The following is a 15,609-nucleotide window of genomic DNA, read 5'->3' on the forward strand; positions in this document are numbered from 1 at the left end:
CTGGGGAGGGGAGGGAGGTAAGAAAGAGTGCCGGTCGGTGTGGTGGTGCACGCCTTTAATCCTAGTGGAAGAGGTAGGCGGATACCTGTGAGTTCAGGACAGGTACACAGAGAGACCTTGTCTCAAAAATAAAACCAAAAAGGATGGGGGGGGGGTGTGACCACTTGTGTTATGTGCATTATAAAACTATCAAAGAATAAATTTAATTTAAAAACAATAAAGCTCCGTGCTCGCTTCGGCAGCACATATACTAAAATTGGAACGATACAGAGAAGATTAGCATGGCCCCTGCGCAAGGATGACACGCAAATTCGTGAAGCGTTCCATAAAAAAAAAAAAAAAAACAACAATAAAGCTCCAAGTGAAAAAAGAAAAACCTGTTTTTTCTCTTACGAAATGTAAATCTAACTTAAAATCAATTCAATTTGCAAAGGAACCAGTTACTCTACTAGGAAAATTCTCATTTATTAATTCTGGTGGGTTTTTTTCTGACTCCTCCTGTTCTTTGGAGTTAATTTTTTCCCCTTAAACTACAGATTATATTTGTAAGAACAAAACGCTCATTCTGCAACTAACAATGCTCCTAATTTAAATAGAGCATATAGAAGGGAAACCAAGGTAATAAACTACTTCCTGCTCCTGTGACCCCCAAGTCCCATGGACCTCAGCAGCCACTTCAACAGGAAATAATTCAAGAAACAGTTTGCTGGAAGTTCCTGGCATTGTGTTTTGGGTTCACTGGATTCAAAGCTGAGCTAAAAGAAACCATGATTTATGCTAAATTATTTAAACTTCTTCTGCAGCGAAATTTCATCAGAAGCTGAAAGTTTACTCACTAGAAGTCTTTAACCTTTAGCTCTGTATCAGCTAAGCTCTGTCATCCCCTTTGCATGTTTCAGACAGTGAAGAAAAACCCTTTGCTACTATTCACTGACGATGAGACATGGTCTCAAAGCAGTAGGCTTCCCTTTACACCTCAAGCAAAAACGTTTTCCTGTTATAATATCTAAAAATCCATCTTTTTAATAACATCATTCTTTATCCTTTAGAAATTTCACTTTATGCACCCTAACCCCACTCACCTCCCAGTCCCTCCAGTGTCCCCCCCAAATTAATTAAAAACAAACAAAAAGACCACCTCGCACCCCCACCTCTCCAACACCTCGTTCATCCTAGTGGCCCTGAGGGCTGCTGTGTCATGCAGTCTACCCCCTCTCCTGCCAGCCCTACCCACAGATGTTCACCGCAGATGTGCAGAGGTCCTCTGGCCTCTGGCACACCATCTCCACTGGACCCTCACCAAAACTCCTCTCAGATCTCCTGCAGTTGTCCCCAGTCATGCAGAGTCTGCAAATATTGTTCTGCAGGACCAGCCCTTTATACAATCCAGCAGGTCCTAAATGGAGTAGATATTAAGGTGGGCCAAGCAGAGGTCCAGGATGTGGGCCTGGGTGGTGGCTGAGCTGGTCAGGGCCACCCTCCTCAAGCTAGGGACGGCCTTGGGACAGTTCTCCCAAGGCAGTGGTAGGGAGTGGGGTGGAGCTCTCCTGTGAGGGGTGGGACCAGTTCTCAGGCTGCAAGGTAAGGAAGGGGTGAGGCCACCTGTATGGAGGGCAGAGTCAGCTCAGCAAGGCCCGTGGATTTCAACACACATGGTTCCTATGGCCCCCTGTGGTAACACAGGCCATGGACATCACCACAGACCCCAGCTTCAGCAGGACCACTGACCCAGATATGCCCTCAGCAGCAACTTGAACCCAGACATCATTGCCCCAGGTCGCCCGGATCAGTATGACCCCAGTGGCGGCATAGCCCTTGGACACCAGCATGGCCAATGGTTGTGGCCTAGACCCCAGGCATCCACGTGGCCTTTGGTTGTAATATGGGTCATGGATATTAACACAGACCCAACTGTGGTAAGACCACGGACCCAGACATGGTCCTCTGAAGCAGTCTAGGCCCAGACGTCACCATGGACTGAGGTGGTAGCACAGGCCACTCAGATCTGTATGGCCCCGGCTGCAGCATGACCTCAGACTAAAATAGATCTTACACTGTGAACTGTGTGCAGAGAAACTGAACAATCAAATATTGTTCAAAGTGATGTATCAGGAAGGAAGGGAAGGAGGGAGGGAGGGAGGATGGGAGGAAGGAAGAATGGGAGAGAGGGAAGGAGGAAGGGAGGAAGGACAAAGGTCAAGAAGTTGTGCCAGATGATAAAAATTACACTTAAATTCGTATTTTATTGAGTTTCTCTTCTGGAATTTTCAATGATTAATTCAACTTCTTTTGGTTCAATATGTTTATGGCTTCTTCATCATGCCATTCATTACAAATAATAATTATATGAGATCATCTAAGACATGCATTAGCCACTTCCTGGGAGCAACTTGCTACCCAATTCCAGAAGGCACTGCGCATCTAACTGGCCCCCTCGAGAGCACGGTCAGCCAGAGGAGCGACAAGTGTGTACAGAAAGGACCCTGGAGGCACAACTTCAGTTCCAGTCCTGGTCAACAGGAGTAACTGGTATCTTAGGTGTCCTTTAACTGTTTCCTTGTTTATGGAATTAGATATAAAGTTAGATATACCTTATTAAGATTAAGATGTTTGAAGTTAGAAAATAGTTGAAACACTGTAAAATGTGTTTGTATTTGTTTAGCAAGCTCAGATTTTTGAATTTGTAACCTGGGAAAGAAGTTATTGAAGGCACTTGTTTCACTTTCCTTAAAGGGTGCAGGAAAGTGTCAAGGCCAGTGGCTCTCACCCTCCCCAATACTGTGACCCGTTAATGCAGTGCCTTATATGATGGTGACCTCAACCATGAACGTATTGTAATCTGCTACTGTTATGAATTGTATTATAAACATCTCATATGCAACCCCTATGGGAGTCACGACTCACAGGTGGGAACCATGGCTCTACAGGTTCACCCCCAGCATGGTCACAGGTGGGAACCATGGCTCTACGGGTTCACCCCTAGCATGGTCACAGGTGGGAACCGTGGCTCTACAGGTTCACCCCTAGCATGGTCACAGGTGGGAACCGTGGCTCTACAGGTTCACCCCTAGCATGGTCACAGGTGGGAACCGTGGCTCTACAGGTTCACCCCTAGCATGGTCACAGGTGGGAACCATGGCTCTACGGGTTCACCCCTAGCATGGTCACAGGTGGGAACCGTGGCTCTACAGGTTCACCCCTAGCATGGTCACAGGTGGGAACCGTGGCTCTACAGGTTCACCCCTAGCATGGTCACAGGTGGGAACCGTGGCTCTACAGGTTCACCCCTAGCATGGTCACAGGTGGGAACCGTGGCTCTACAGGTTCACCCCCAGCACGGTCACAGGTTCTACAGGAGACAAGTACCGACAACTTTAGATTGTCAAACTAGTAACTTGAGGTCATTAGGACTTATGACAAATCTCACCTTAAAGTCCTTCCACTGATAACACTTGAGGGGAACCGGGAGAAATAGTCCCTATCAAATGTGCATTGGAGATACAGAAATCCACAGGACACTCTAGCACGTGAGTCTAGTTGCAGCGTTTATTCAGATGATCTGAAAACTGGAGCACTTTACTTTAAAGGTGCAGGGGTTCCCGTGGGAAATCTCACTGAAGAAGTCACAGCTCCTCTTAACAGTGTCTCCCACTGCACACGTCTCTAGTGACAGAATTAAAAGGGAAAATGGCTCGATCATTCCTATTTTGGTTCTGTGGCCATGAGACGGAATGAGAAAACGTAAGACATCCTCAGAACACAAAATATGCGTACATATAGATCCTGAGATGTTACAGTGAACTTCAGAAACAGATGAACACGATCCAAGCCGTTTTGAAGACACTGTGGTGGTGGGTAAGTCATTTTCCAGGATACGCCGCCTGTATGTCCGCATCACGTCAGGAAAGCCCTCTGTGTCCAGATGTGGAAGCTAGTCATCCAGAGCAGGGGGCCAGTCAACATCTACAGACTGAGAGGAAGGAAAGTCACTAAGCAGAACTCCTGTCATCCAGAGCAGGGGGCCAGTCAGCATCTACAGACTGAGAGGAAGGAAAGTCACTAAGCAGAACTCCTGTCATCCAGAGCAGGGGGCCAGTCAGCATCTACAGACTGAGAGGAAGGAAAGTCACTAAGCAGAACTCCTGTCATCCAGAGCAGGGGTCAGTCAACATCTACAGACTGAGAGGAAGGAAAGTCACTAAACAGAACTCCTGTCATCCAGAACAGGGGGCCAGTCAACATCTACAGACTGAGAGGAAGGAAAGTCACTAAACAGAAACTCTGGCAAGCATTTCTGGGGACAATTTCGCTGTGTGCAGGAGAAATGACACTGATAAGAGCTGCAACCCTGAAGGCCATTTCTGAACTAATAGACATACAATTACTTTATCCCTCTTGACTCCTAGGAGAAGAGTGGACAAGTCATCATGTCAGTTATGAATAAAGTATGAAGAAATTCAAATTTGGGCAGCCACACTATTTTTCTCACAAGTTTCAACAACTGTTGCTCTGATTACCTTCTGCTTAACAAAATACAGCTATGTATCACTCAATGGTGGGAACACATTCTGAGAAATGTGTCATCGGTGACTCCATCACTGGGCAAACACCATGGCGTACTTAACCTAAGGCATGATGTCACTAGGGTATCAGCTAGCGGGACCAGTGTTAAGTGGCACATGGCTCGAGCAGTCTCTAACTAAAGGGGAAGAGAATGAATATGACCATCACTAGAGCTACAAAACCACCAAGTAGCTTCTCATTTCAGAAGCTTTGCTTCTTTTAAAACCCAGTCAAGTCGGCTATCACGAAACATGCCTGCAATCTTAGCACTTCAGAGGTAGAGGCAGGAGTCAAGAGTTTACAGCCTACCTGGGCTACATCTGACCCTGCTCCAAAACATCAAAAGCATCTAAATAAATCTGATCAGTCTCCATTGCTACTTACCCTCCCTTTGTTCTTCCAGATTAAAATTACAGTAAGCAATCTAGTCCAGTTCCACATATCACATTCCAGACACACCAAGACACACCTTATCCGGCCTCTCGGTGGACCTCCCTTAGGAAGTGGCTTGTGTGGGTGCACGTGTATACCAGCCACAGCAGCCAGGAGACTGAGCTACGACAGATTAGTACACACTAGCGTGAGCCACAAGGCAAGCTCCAAGCAAGCCTGGGATATATTTAAAAACAAAAAGCACTTGGGAGGCAGAGGCAGGAGGATTTCTCTGAGTTCAAGGCCAGCCTGGTCTACAGAGCTAGGACAGCCAGGGCTACGCAAAGAAAGCCTGCCTAGAAAAAACAAAAAACCACCACCAACAAAAATAAATAAATAAATAACTACCCCCCAACCCAACCCAACCCAGAGTGTGAAGCACCTCTCTGAAACGAATGTGCTCATCAGCCCACAGGTCAGTTCACACTCAAGGCTTCCTCAACCACTGGACAAGCAAATACTGTGCAAACTGCTCTAATAAATCCCAAAATGCATTGTGTAGTGTTTTAGATAAAGCCATGTGCCAAATAATCATATTTAGGTTAATGAGTAGCCTCTCAAACTAAAACTGGGACACAAAGAGCCACAACGGTGGCAGAAGACAGGGAAGAGAGGCACATCACCATGGCTCAGTAGCTCTACAGGGAGTCCTACTGACAGGGCTGAGAAACTGACCCCAAGCTGTCTGTTAACATGGATTGGAGCATAGTTTAAGGTAGAGTCTTGCCTAGCATTCTAGAGAAAATGTTTTCAATTTTAATGTTGAGATTATAATACAATCACATCATTTTCTCCTTCCTTCCCTTCCTCCAAACCCTTCCCTATATCTTTCCTTGCTCTTTCAAATCCATGGTCTCTTTAGGGCATTAATTGTTGCTACATACACACATAAATACACACACACACACACACACACACCCTAAATATAACCTGCTCAGTCTGTGTTATGTTACTTGTATGTATGTTTCCAGGGCTAAACATCTGGTATATGATAACCAATTTTTTAAAGCAGTGACTGTGGTTGGCACCTTCCGTGAGACTAAGTTGTCGGTCTCCTTACATCAGCCTCAACAGGCTGATCAATCTGCAAGTGGATCCTGGCAGCCATGTAAGAGCCTGTACAGTCTAATGACAACGTGACTGCCATGGCTGGTCACTTGGGCACATGTCCACTTCACGCACCTTTGCAGAACGCTAGCCTCTTCTGGGATTTGCAGTGGAGGGAGGCAAGGATGACCCCACAGCCCGGAAGGGCCGTTCTTTAGACTTTAACCCTGCTTCAGCTGATACTACAAGGGCAGAGCCGCACAACACAGCACTCTTACCTGATCTAGACTGTGGCAGGGATCCCAAAGACAATCACCTGCTTTGCTGTGTTTGTTCTGAGTCAGGGTCTCACTGGCCTCAAACTCACATTTCTCTTGCCCCTGCCTCCTGAGAAGTGGGATTATAGATGCACCACTATGCCAGGCTTGAGAAATTCAATTTACTTTATCTATTTCCTATCATTTCTAAGTGCGTGCTCTGGAACAAGGGGTCTTAGATCCCTTTTTAAACATTTAACTTATTTTGTATGTGCGTGTGTACACTCATGCATGCACACACATGCCCATACCACTGCACACAAGAAGATGAGTGGTGTGGGAGGTCCTTCTGTATATGTTTTGCTTTTATTGGTTAATGAATAAATCTGTTTCGGCCAGTGGCTTAGCAGAATCGAGCTAGGTGGAAAAACTAAACTGAATGCTGGGAGAAAGAAGGCAGAGTCAGAGAGACACAATGTAGCCCCACTGGAGACAGACGCTGGGGACGGAACTTTGCCTGGTAAGCCACAACCATGTGGCGATACACAGATTAATAGAAATGGGTTAATTTAAGACATGAGATAGTAAAAAAGATGCTTAAGCTATTGGCCAAATAGTATTGCAAATAATATAGTTTCTGAGTGATTATTTGGGGGTCTGGGCAGCCCAGAATGAACAATTGGCCTCCGCCAACAGATGAGTGTACACACTTGTGCATGCACACACATATCCATGCCTCAGCACACAAGGGGATGAGTGTGCACACTCATGCATGAACACACACGCCCATGCCCCAGCACACAAGGAGATGAGAGTGGGGCTCTGCTTCTACCGCGTAGATCACAGGGACTGACTGAATTCAGTGCTGCCTTGGCAGCCATGGCCATTACTGAGACGGGCTAAGTCCAGCCCTAAAGCCCCTTCTTTGAGAAAGGATATCTCTATATGGCCCTGGCCGTCCTGGAAATACCTATGTAGACCAGGGTGGCCTTGAGTTCAGAGATCCACCAGACTCTGCTTCTCAAGTGCAGAAGGGTTTAATCTGATGCCACAGGTAAATTAGTAAATGACAGTACCTGATACCAACTAGTAAATCAATTATATAATCCACAAGTATCACCAATGGATCCTGGTTTGTGTGTTTAAAATAATTACAGAGATAATTCTTCCCTATACTACAAGGCTACTGTGAAGCTTTACTCCTGTCAAATACCTAGAGAGGGCTGGAGAGATGCTTGGTGGTTCAGAGTACAAGCTGCTCTTCCAGAGGACCTGGGTTCCATTCCCAGCACCCACCTGATGGCTCACAACCATCTGTAACTCTGATTCCAGGGGAACCCAACACCCTCTTCTCAATTCCAGGAACACCAGGCACAATGTGGTGCACAGACATACATGCAGACAAAATACTCTTACACATAAAAGAAAATAAATCTAAATAAAACCCTCATATAAAAAAACACCCACGGACACAGATGATGCTATTCGGTTTAGTGTCAAAAGACCTAATTTGGCTGAATTTGACTGGCAGGTGTGCACTCCCCATAGAATACTTTACCTCCACATCGAGTTCAAGGATGTCTGCAGTCACGTTCATCAGAGAGCCGATGTTCGGCTTGGTCCTCCCAAAGTCTCCGTGTACAAATTCTTTAATGTAGCTAGGTCTGTTTAAGGAAAAGCTCATGTAGCAACAACTACTTTGGCCAAGGGGAAGGGAATGTTACAGAAGTGAGGCCATTTCTGAACCTGGACTTGAGATGTGTATCTCAGAAAATGAGCTCGCTGCCAGCAGCCTGGATCCCACCAGCCCAGGTGCAGCATAGTAACCAGAACCTGTTTACATCAAACTCACGGAAGGCCACGACTCTGCTGTTTCAGACAGGGCACCATGTGGCCCGGGCTACATGAACATGACCTGCACCTTCCCACTTCCACCATTCAAGTGCTGACAGTGAAAACCTTTGACACCCCCACCCCCACCCCAGGTGTGGGTTTCTTATGAGCTCATCTCATCTCAAAATGCCAAGGTTTGGATATACATTAAATCGACTATATAGTTCAATGCCACTCCCCCCCCCCCACCTTTGGAGACAGCTTCTCACTGTGTAGACCTAGCCTGGAACTCACTATGTAGACCAGGCTAGCCTCCACCGGCCTCTGCCTCCTGAGTGCTGGTGTTAAAGGCATGTGCCACTGAAAGACCCCCGTCCAGCTTGCTAAGTAGCTTAGCACCGGTAACGCCATTTTACAAGGCTTGTACTGAATATTCAGGGTTTGAACAAAGGGCAGTTTAGAAGCTGCCAAAACGAGATAGAGACACCTGTAGCTGGGCCGGAGGAGGAACCCTGTCTGCCCTAGATAAGAGCCAAGGCAGCCCATATCTGAATTCTCGGGAACTAGGGACCTTGTCCCGACCTGAACCCGGCCACATTCAAACTAACCAATAAAAATCCTGTAACTACGCTTCTCGCTTCTGTACCGTGCTTTTTGCTCCCCAAAACATATATAAACCCATTACCCCGACCTGGAGGTGCACAAGTCCTCCGAGAGACTTTGTCGCCCCAGGCACCTGTGTATCTGAATAAACCTCTTGCTGTTTGCATCCGTACACGTGGTCTCGCTGTTCCTTGGGAAGGGTCTCCCCAGAGGAAAGACACTCTTGGAGGGTCTTTCACCACCATGCCCAACCCAATGCTTTTCAACACCCCCCCTTTGTCATTTCTGTTTTGATATCTGGTCCCATTTTTCAATAATGGCAATTAACATCTATGAAATGGGAAGTTTCTACAGGACCACACAGAAAATGACTGCCAACAATGGGGTTCCATGTAACACACTAGCATTAAGATGGGAGGAAAAATTAAACTATTTAGTCTTCTTTAAAAGTCTACTTGATACTTCCTATTTACACGTGCATGTGTGTCTCTGAGTGTACACCAAGTATGCATAATGGCTGAGGTCAGAAAAGGGGTGCAAGCCCGCCCCGAGGCTGCAGCTATGGGCACCTGGGAGAAAAGAATTAAGTTTTTTGCTTGTTTGATTTTGTTTGCTTTCTGTTTCTATCTGTGTGTATATACGCTCCTGAGTTTTTTGCCACATACCCCAACCTGGCCTTGGAGCCACTGTGTAGTCCAGGCTGTCTTGAGCAGAAGCAAGCCTGAATAACAGGGCCAGTGTGAACCACACCTGGCTAGATTCTTTTGGGGGCTGGCTTTAGCAACTGTGTTCTCTACATACGTCTTTACGCTTTGAAGGCAAGGGTTAAATCTGGCATTTGTTCTTAATAAGATTAGCACTCCACAGCACACACTGCAGCCCTGACGTCATCTGAAAAATAACACAAAAACACTGCGTTAGTAAAAGCAGAAGTTAGTGTAAGTGGTTATGGTGTCGGTACAGGAAAACAAACGACTTCCCCAGCACTAGCTGGGAGGCAACAGTACACGCTTTTTCATCTCCTCCCCCATAACTTGTTTTGACTCAAACAGAAGGCGTACAATGATCCAGTGGCTCTTTTTTTCCTGAATTCAGAATTTCTCTTCAATTGTTGTTCTTTTCCCCTCATTTTCTTCAGAGAAAGCCAGTAATAAAGGAGGAAGCGATGGAAAGTTCTGGCCTGAATTCGTGCTGGAGGGACCAGACGGAAGGCAATGAGCCTGGCCGCCATGTTGAGTCACGAGAGACTGAGACAGCACAACATGAAATGCGCACACAAGGCCACGCACTACGAGAACCACGAGGTAGCTGTAGTTTTACCAGCTCTTCTTGGCTAGCGTATTAAGTACATACATGTAGCTGTTTCCAAAAATGTCTTAACAGGATTGAAATCATGCTAGTTCTTCCAGAGACAAAGCATTCCTCTTGGTATGTAAAATTAAAGACAGAATTAGTTTTATTTCATTCTTATAATCTGGGGCAATAGGAAAACCAGGCATGGTGAGACATGCCTGTAATCCCAGCACTTGAAAGGCAGAGGCAGAATCTTGAGATCAGGGACAGCCTAGGATCCACAGTAAGAAGCAGTCTTAAAAGAAAGCAAATACTAAAGTAGGCCTAAGACTGCCGGAGCTCTCCGATACACTGTCTGAGAGACTCAGTTCTGACCCTGAAGCCGCAAGTTGGAACCGATCAGTATCAGCTTTGGCAGGTAGCTATTTAAAACTCCAAGTTCCAATCTTCTATTTTATTGTTTTTATTGAGCTATACATTTCTCTCCACTCCCCACTCTTCTTCCCCCTCCCCTTCTACCCTCTCCCATGACCTCCACACTCTTAGTTTACTCAGGGGATCTTGTCTTTTTTTCACCTTCCTATTTAGATCCATGTATGTCTCTCTTAGGATCCTCTTTGTTATCTAGTTTCTCTGGGGTTGTGACCTATAGGCCGGATTTTCTTTGCTTTATGTCTAAAAGCCACTTATGAGTGAATACGTATTACATTTGTCTATTTAAAACACGGTCAAAATTTTGGAGTTTTGAAACTCTGTCCTAACACTGACATATTATTGCTTAAGTAGGTGATATGTAGTTTGGGTTTTGGTTTTCACACAGCCCTGCACATAAGTTACAATCACTATGACAAGAAGCACCAACACAGCATGTGTCCGTATTCCCACCATCCTGGAGGCAGAGACAGGGAACTGCTTAAGTGTTCGTGATGAGCCTGCCTGGGCAACACGATGAGCGCTTGTCTCAAATTCTAAAGAGGGTAAAATACCTGCTCCCCTCTACCTCCTGTGTTTACTCAGTTGGGCAAACACTTGAAATAGTTAGATGACCAAATAGGGTTATGAACATGTGACTTGTAAAATGTGTAAAGACGGCAAATGAACCAATGAAAAGTACTTCCCGAGTCTATTATATGCTAAACAATGGGCAAGACACTGTCACAGAACTGTAAACTTTAAAGTTGGCATTGAACTGATGGACACTTCATGGTTTAAAACACTATTCTGAAATACAAATGGGAAAACAGACTTCAAACAAAAAGTACTGATTCCCTAAAATGGCTGAAAGACCCTTAAGGAAATGTTCAACCTTCTTAGCCATCAGAGAAATGCAAATCAAAACAACTCTGAGATTCCATCTTACACCTGTAAGAATGGCCAAGATCAAAAACACTGATGACAACTTATGCTGGAGAGATTGTGGGGTAAAGGGAACACTCCTCCATTGCTGGTGGGAATGCAAACTTGTACAGCCACTTTGGATATCAGTATGACAATTTCTCAGAAAATTAGGAAACAACCTTCCTCAAGACCTAGCAATATACCCAAAGGACGCTCAATCATACCACAAGGACAAGTGCTCAACTATGTTCATAGCGGTATTGTTTGTCATAGCCAGAACCTGGAAAGAACCTACATGGCCCTCAACCAAAGAATGGGTAAGGAAAATATGGTATCTTTACACAATGGAGTACTACACAGAAGTAAAAAAAAAAATAATGCCATCTTGAAATTTGCATGTAAATGGATGGATCTAGGGGAAAAAAAAATCTTGACTGAGATAACCCAGACCCAGAAAGACAAATATGTACTCACTCATATGTGGCTTCTAGGCATAAAGCAAAGAAAAAAAAAAACAACGTACAGTCTACAATCCCAGACAACCTAGACAACAAATAGGACCCTAAGAGAGACATACATAGATCTATATAGAAAGGAGAGAAAGACAAGATCTCATGAGTAAATTGAGAGCATGGGGATTACAGGATAGGGTAGAAGGGGAGGGAGAGGAAGAAAGGAAAGCAGAGAAAAATGTATAATTCAATAAAAACAAAAAAAGATTTAACTAAAAAGGAAAAAAAGTATTGATTCTACTCCAAAAATACTGAATGAATACACCCAAATCCTTTCCAAAATATCCCAGACCACCTGAGGTGGCACAGGCCTGTAATCCCAGCACTTGGGAGGTGGAGGCAGGAGGGTCAGGAGTTCAAGGTCAGCCTGGAGTGCACGAGACCTGGGGTACACGGGAACACACGTCTAGCAAATAAGTGTCTCCTAGATCACTGAAGCTGTTGTCTAGGGCAGCATTAACTATCCTGATCCCATTCTGGTTAGGGCTCTGCAATGCAGAGGCAGAAGGATACGTTCCAGCTTGGGTCTTCAAATACAGACGAAAATGATGCTCGTCCAGGTAGTGTGTCTCCATGGAGTGAATGGCCCGAGTTCTCACAGCCAAAGGCCTTCGGTGGAGCACCCGGAGAGGAGTTTTCTGATCAATCTTTAAGTCCTAGAGGAGGATGTAACACAATCACGAAGCCATCCATAGCTCACCACATTAGTTCCCATTACTGTCAGAGCAGGGTGGGAACTCGGGAAGACAGAGCCAGCTGCATCTCCTTAGGCTCTATGGGACTTCTCATCTGAACACTACAGCCCCATCAGAAGCCGGGAGGCTGGGAAGGGAATGACCCCATGGGTTCTTCTGCCCTGACACTTAACACATCAGTCAGGATCCTGACACAGGACTTTGCTAGAAGACAACATTTGTTATCTTTGTTTTCTGATGCCACAAGGTGATTGGCATAAAAGTGAGGACTTTGGGCTGAAGAGAAGTGGAGGTAGAAGGTGGGACCTGAGGGTCACGTGTGCACATTTTACGGAACAGTGTGCATCTATTTCAGGGTTTGTAGTACAACCGACAGTATCTGGAAGAGGCGCAACAACGTTAAGCAAGATGCTTTCATACAGTGATTATAGAGAGGTCTGAACAGTGACTCAAGGTCTTCCAGGATTTCCTAGCCCAGTTTACAAAATTAATATTCACACGTATCTCAGCAATTCAGATTTTCAGTGATACAGGCTGCTTTTTCTTATAATTACATCAGATTAGAGATCCCCCTGTATGTTCGGTGATATAAATTAAGGAATACGGATTAATACTACAAAGGGTCAACTACTTCAAATTTTTAAAAATAGATTTTAGGCAAACCAGACAAGTTGGTTCTTAAGAACTCTGACTTCTCCGCAGTTTCTTGCTGGTACAGCTCCTCCTAATTTGCATGAGTGAGCAGCCACGGCTTGGCCAAGGAGAGAAAGGCTTCAGCCTGCATTCCCTTCAGGACACCAAGGGTGAAAACAGGTTCTGACAAGGGCCACACTTGAAGGGCAGGAGTTAACAGCCCCACCCACCGTGATTTTTATGATTCTATAATTCTTATGAGATGAGCTGTCTCTATGGGGCTTGACTTTCTCTAGTCAAAAAGACAAATGTTTTCACGAATGAACTGTGATGAAGAGTTCCAATGCTGTATACAGAGACTCAGAGAGCAGAAACAGCGGCCTTTACAACAGCAACCGTGACAGTGTAGTGGAGGCGCACGCCCTTAATCCCAGCACTCTGCAGGCAGAGACAGGCGGATCTCTGAGTTTGAGGTCAGCCTGATCTATAGTATGAATTCCAGGATAGCAAGTGGAAAGGAAGGGAGGGAGGGTGGAAGGGAAGAAATAAATAAAAACAAGCAGCTATCTAGAGAGAACACCACACACACACACACACACACACACACACCTGCTTCTGTTGCCTGACTCCCAGGACTGACGAGGAGCCCACCAGCAGGGCCATTAACATAGCACTCCACAGGACACAGGCCCGTGTGTCCTTTGTGGTCTGCTTTCTAGACCACAGAAGGAAACCATCCCGCCCACTCTCAGCTCTGTGCTGCACTATCCCACACTGCTGAATTTTCAGAAGCACACACAAGCACAGGTTTTCCTTAGAAGTAGGCTGCCCTTTAAAAAGAGGCAGCAAGCAGCAAACCTGCTGCAGTCTTTTTCTCAGAATAGAGAAGTAACTCGGCTTTCATCTCTAAGCCAATGGGAATTTTATAAACTATAACAGTGTTACTAGAAACCAACCAAGCCCAGCAAGTGTGTCTGGGAGTGGTCTCTTACCACTTCCTATGCCCCTATAAGATCACCTCTCTAGGTTACTTTTTAGTTAGATCTATGGTAAGCCCCAAACTACACTTTTTTTTGTTTTGTTTGAGCAGTGCTGGGAACCAAACACAGGGCCTGCATCAAGCACTGTGCCACTGAGCCACATCCCCAGCCGTTGAATCTATCTTTAATGGATTTATTTTTCACTGAGCCTCAATGCCAGCCTGCAACACGCCCCCCCCCCTTTTATAAAAATGAATTTCTTTTTTAGTAGCATTCTAAATGAGCATCTACAATTTCGGTGAGTTTTTTGTTTCTTTTTTTTTTTTTAAAGACAGGATCTCACTATGTAGACCCAGCTGGCTTTGACTTCAGATCTGTCTTCCTGAGTGCTGGGATTAAAGACAAACACCATCATATCCAGCTGATTTATACATCTAAGACAGAATATATGATTTTACAAAGTCCATAGATGTATGTCTGTATTGTATCTGCTTACCTGGGGCTGGAGATGTAGCTCGTTTGGCACAGCGCATGAAGAGCAGGCATGATGCCCCTGGGTTCAGCCCTTTGGTGACACACACCTGGAACCCAGCACTCAGGAGGTGGATACACTGTGAGCCTGAGGTCAGTTAAAACGAAACGAACCCCAACTCCCCTCCCAAAGGCCCTAGGCAGAAGCACCAAGCCTGTGGGGGTGACAGGCGTCCCCAGGGGACAAGCCGCGTGTGCTGTCCCTGCAACACCGCCATCTGTCACTTCACTTCTGCCTCCTGAGTCAGATTCAGACCCTGCATGCCTTTCCCCAACATGTCTGATATGTACAGCCACACACTGACCCTGCTTCTAGTTTTATTTTTAATAGCTACAAGAAGCTTGCTCATTCTACCACTAGCTCATCCAAGTTTTCTGTTCGTTTGTCTTACCACATGACCCAGGCTGGTCCTGAACTCATCCTTTATGAGCACTGCCACTATATCCAGCTAATGTCATTTTCCTTCCAGCTTTGTCCTTGTTGATTCTGACACTCTGAGCAAAGTCAGAAAACCTCCTTTCACGCATAGCCTTACACAGAGTCATACCCCTGCAGCGAGGCTGTCAACAGCCAGGGCGGGTACATCGGTACAGCCTTCGTTTTCAGTCACTGCGGCTGCCTTCCCAGTCTGAAACACTTTCGGTGTCTTCAGCTCCCCTCCCTCTCGACCAGACCCTCCAGCTGCTTTTCTGGTTTAAGGGGACAGAGCAATGTCATGTATTACTTTGTCCTGGAGGTGGGGCAGCACTCCAGATGATTCTTGGACATTTGGAGTTGTCCTTTTCAATCGTCTATTCAGATCTTTTATCCATTTTTTATCTATTCACAACTATGTTTTTCACGACTAAATGTGAACCATGAGAACTTCTGCCACATTGTTTTCCGCAAAGC

At 45.6% G+C, this 15,609-nt stretch overlaps 1 protein-coding gene and 1 non-coding gene across 6 annotated transcripts in view; one reads left to right on the forward strand and one right to left on the reverse strand.

Moving 5' to 3' along the window:
- Positions 1-226: 226 nt before the first annotated feature.
- LOC121459936 lies at positions 227-333 on the forward strand. Its single transcript, XR_005976005.1, has one exon. It is a non-coding gene; the product is annotated as a U6 spliceosomal RNA (small nuclear RNA).
- A 3,025-nt stretch (positions 334-3,358) lies between these two features.
- The window catches only part of Pus10 (pseudouridine synthase 10), a 73,612-nt gene continuing 61,361 nt past the window's right edge, over positions 3,359-15,609 (reverse strand). For 3 of the 5 annotated variants that reach the window (XM_041669772.1, XM_041669769.1, XM_041669770.1), the window contains exons 16-18: positions 12,392-12,534; positions 7,858-7,957; positions 4,050-4,110 (exon numbers count right to left, since the gene is read on the reverse strand). In XM_041669772.1, the coding sequence (XP_041525706.1) occupies positions 4,060-4,110; positions 7,858-7,957; positions 12,392-12,534 (294 nt within the window). In that variant the 3' untranslated portion in view covers positions 4,050-4,059. Of the gene's footprint in view, positions 3,971-4,049; positions 4,111-7,857; positions 7,958-12,391; positions 12,535-15,609 lie in introns of those variants that run through there. The other 2 variants (XM_041669774.1, XM_041669771.1) reach the window with 1 other exon arrangement.

Source organism: Microtus oregoni, unplaced genomic scaffold (assembly GCF_018167655.1).
Source record: "Microtus oregoni isolate MIOR12 unplaced genomic scaffold, Mior012 000019F_ref0000042, whole genome shotgun sequence".
NCBI lineage: Eukaryota > Metazoa > Chordata > Mammalia > Rodentia > Cricetidae > Microtus > Microtus oregoni.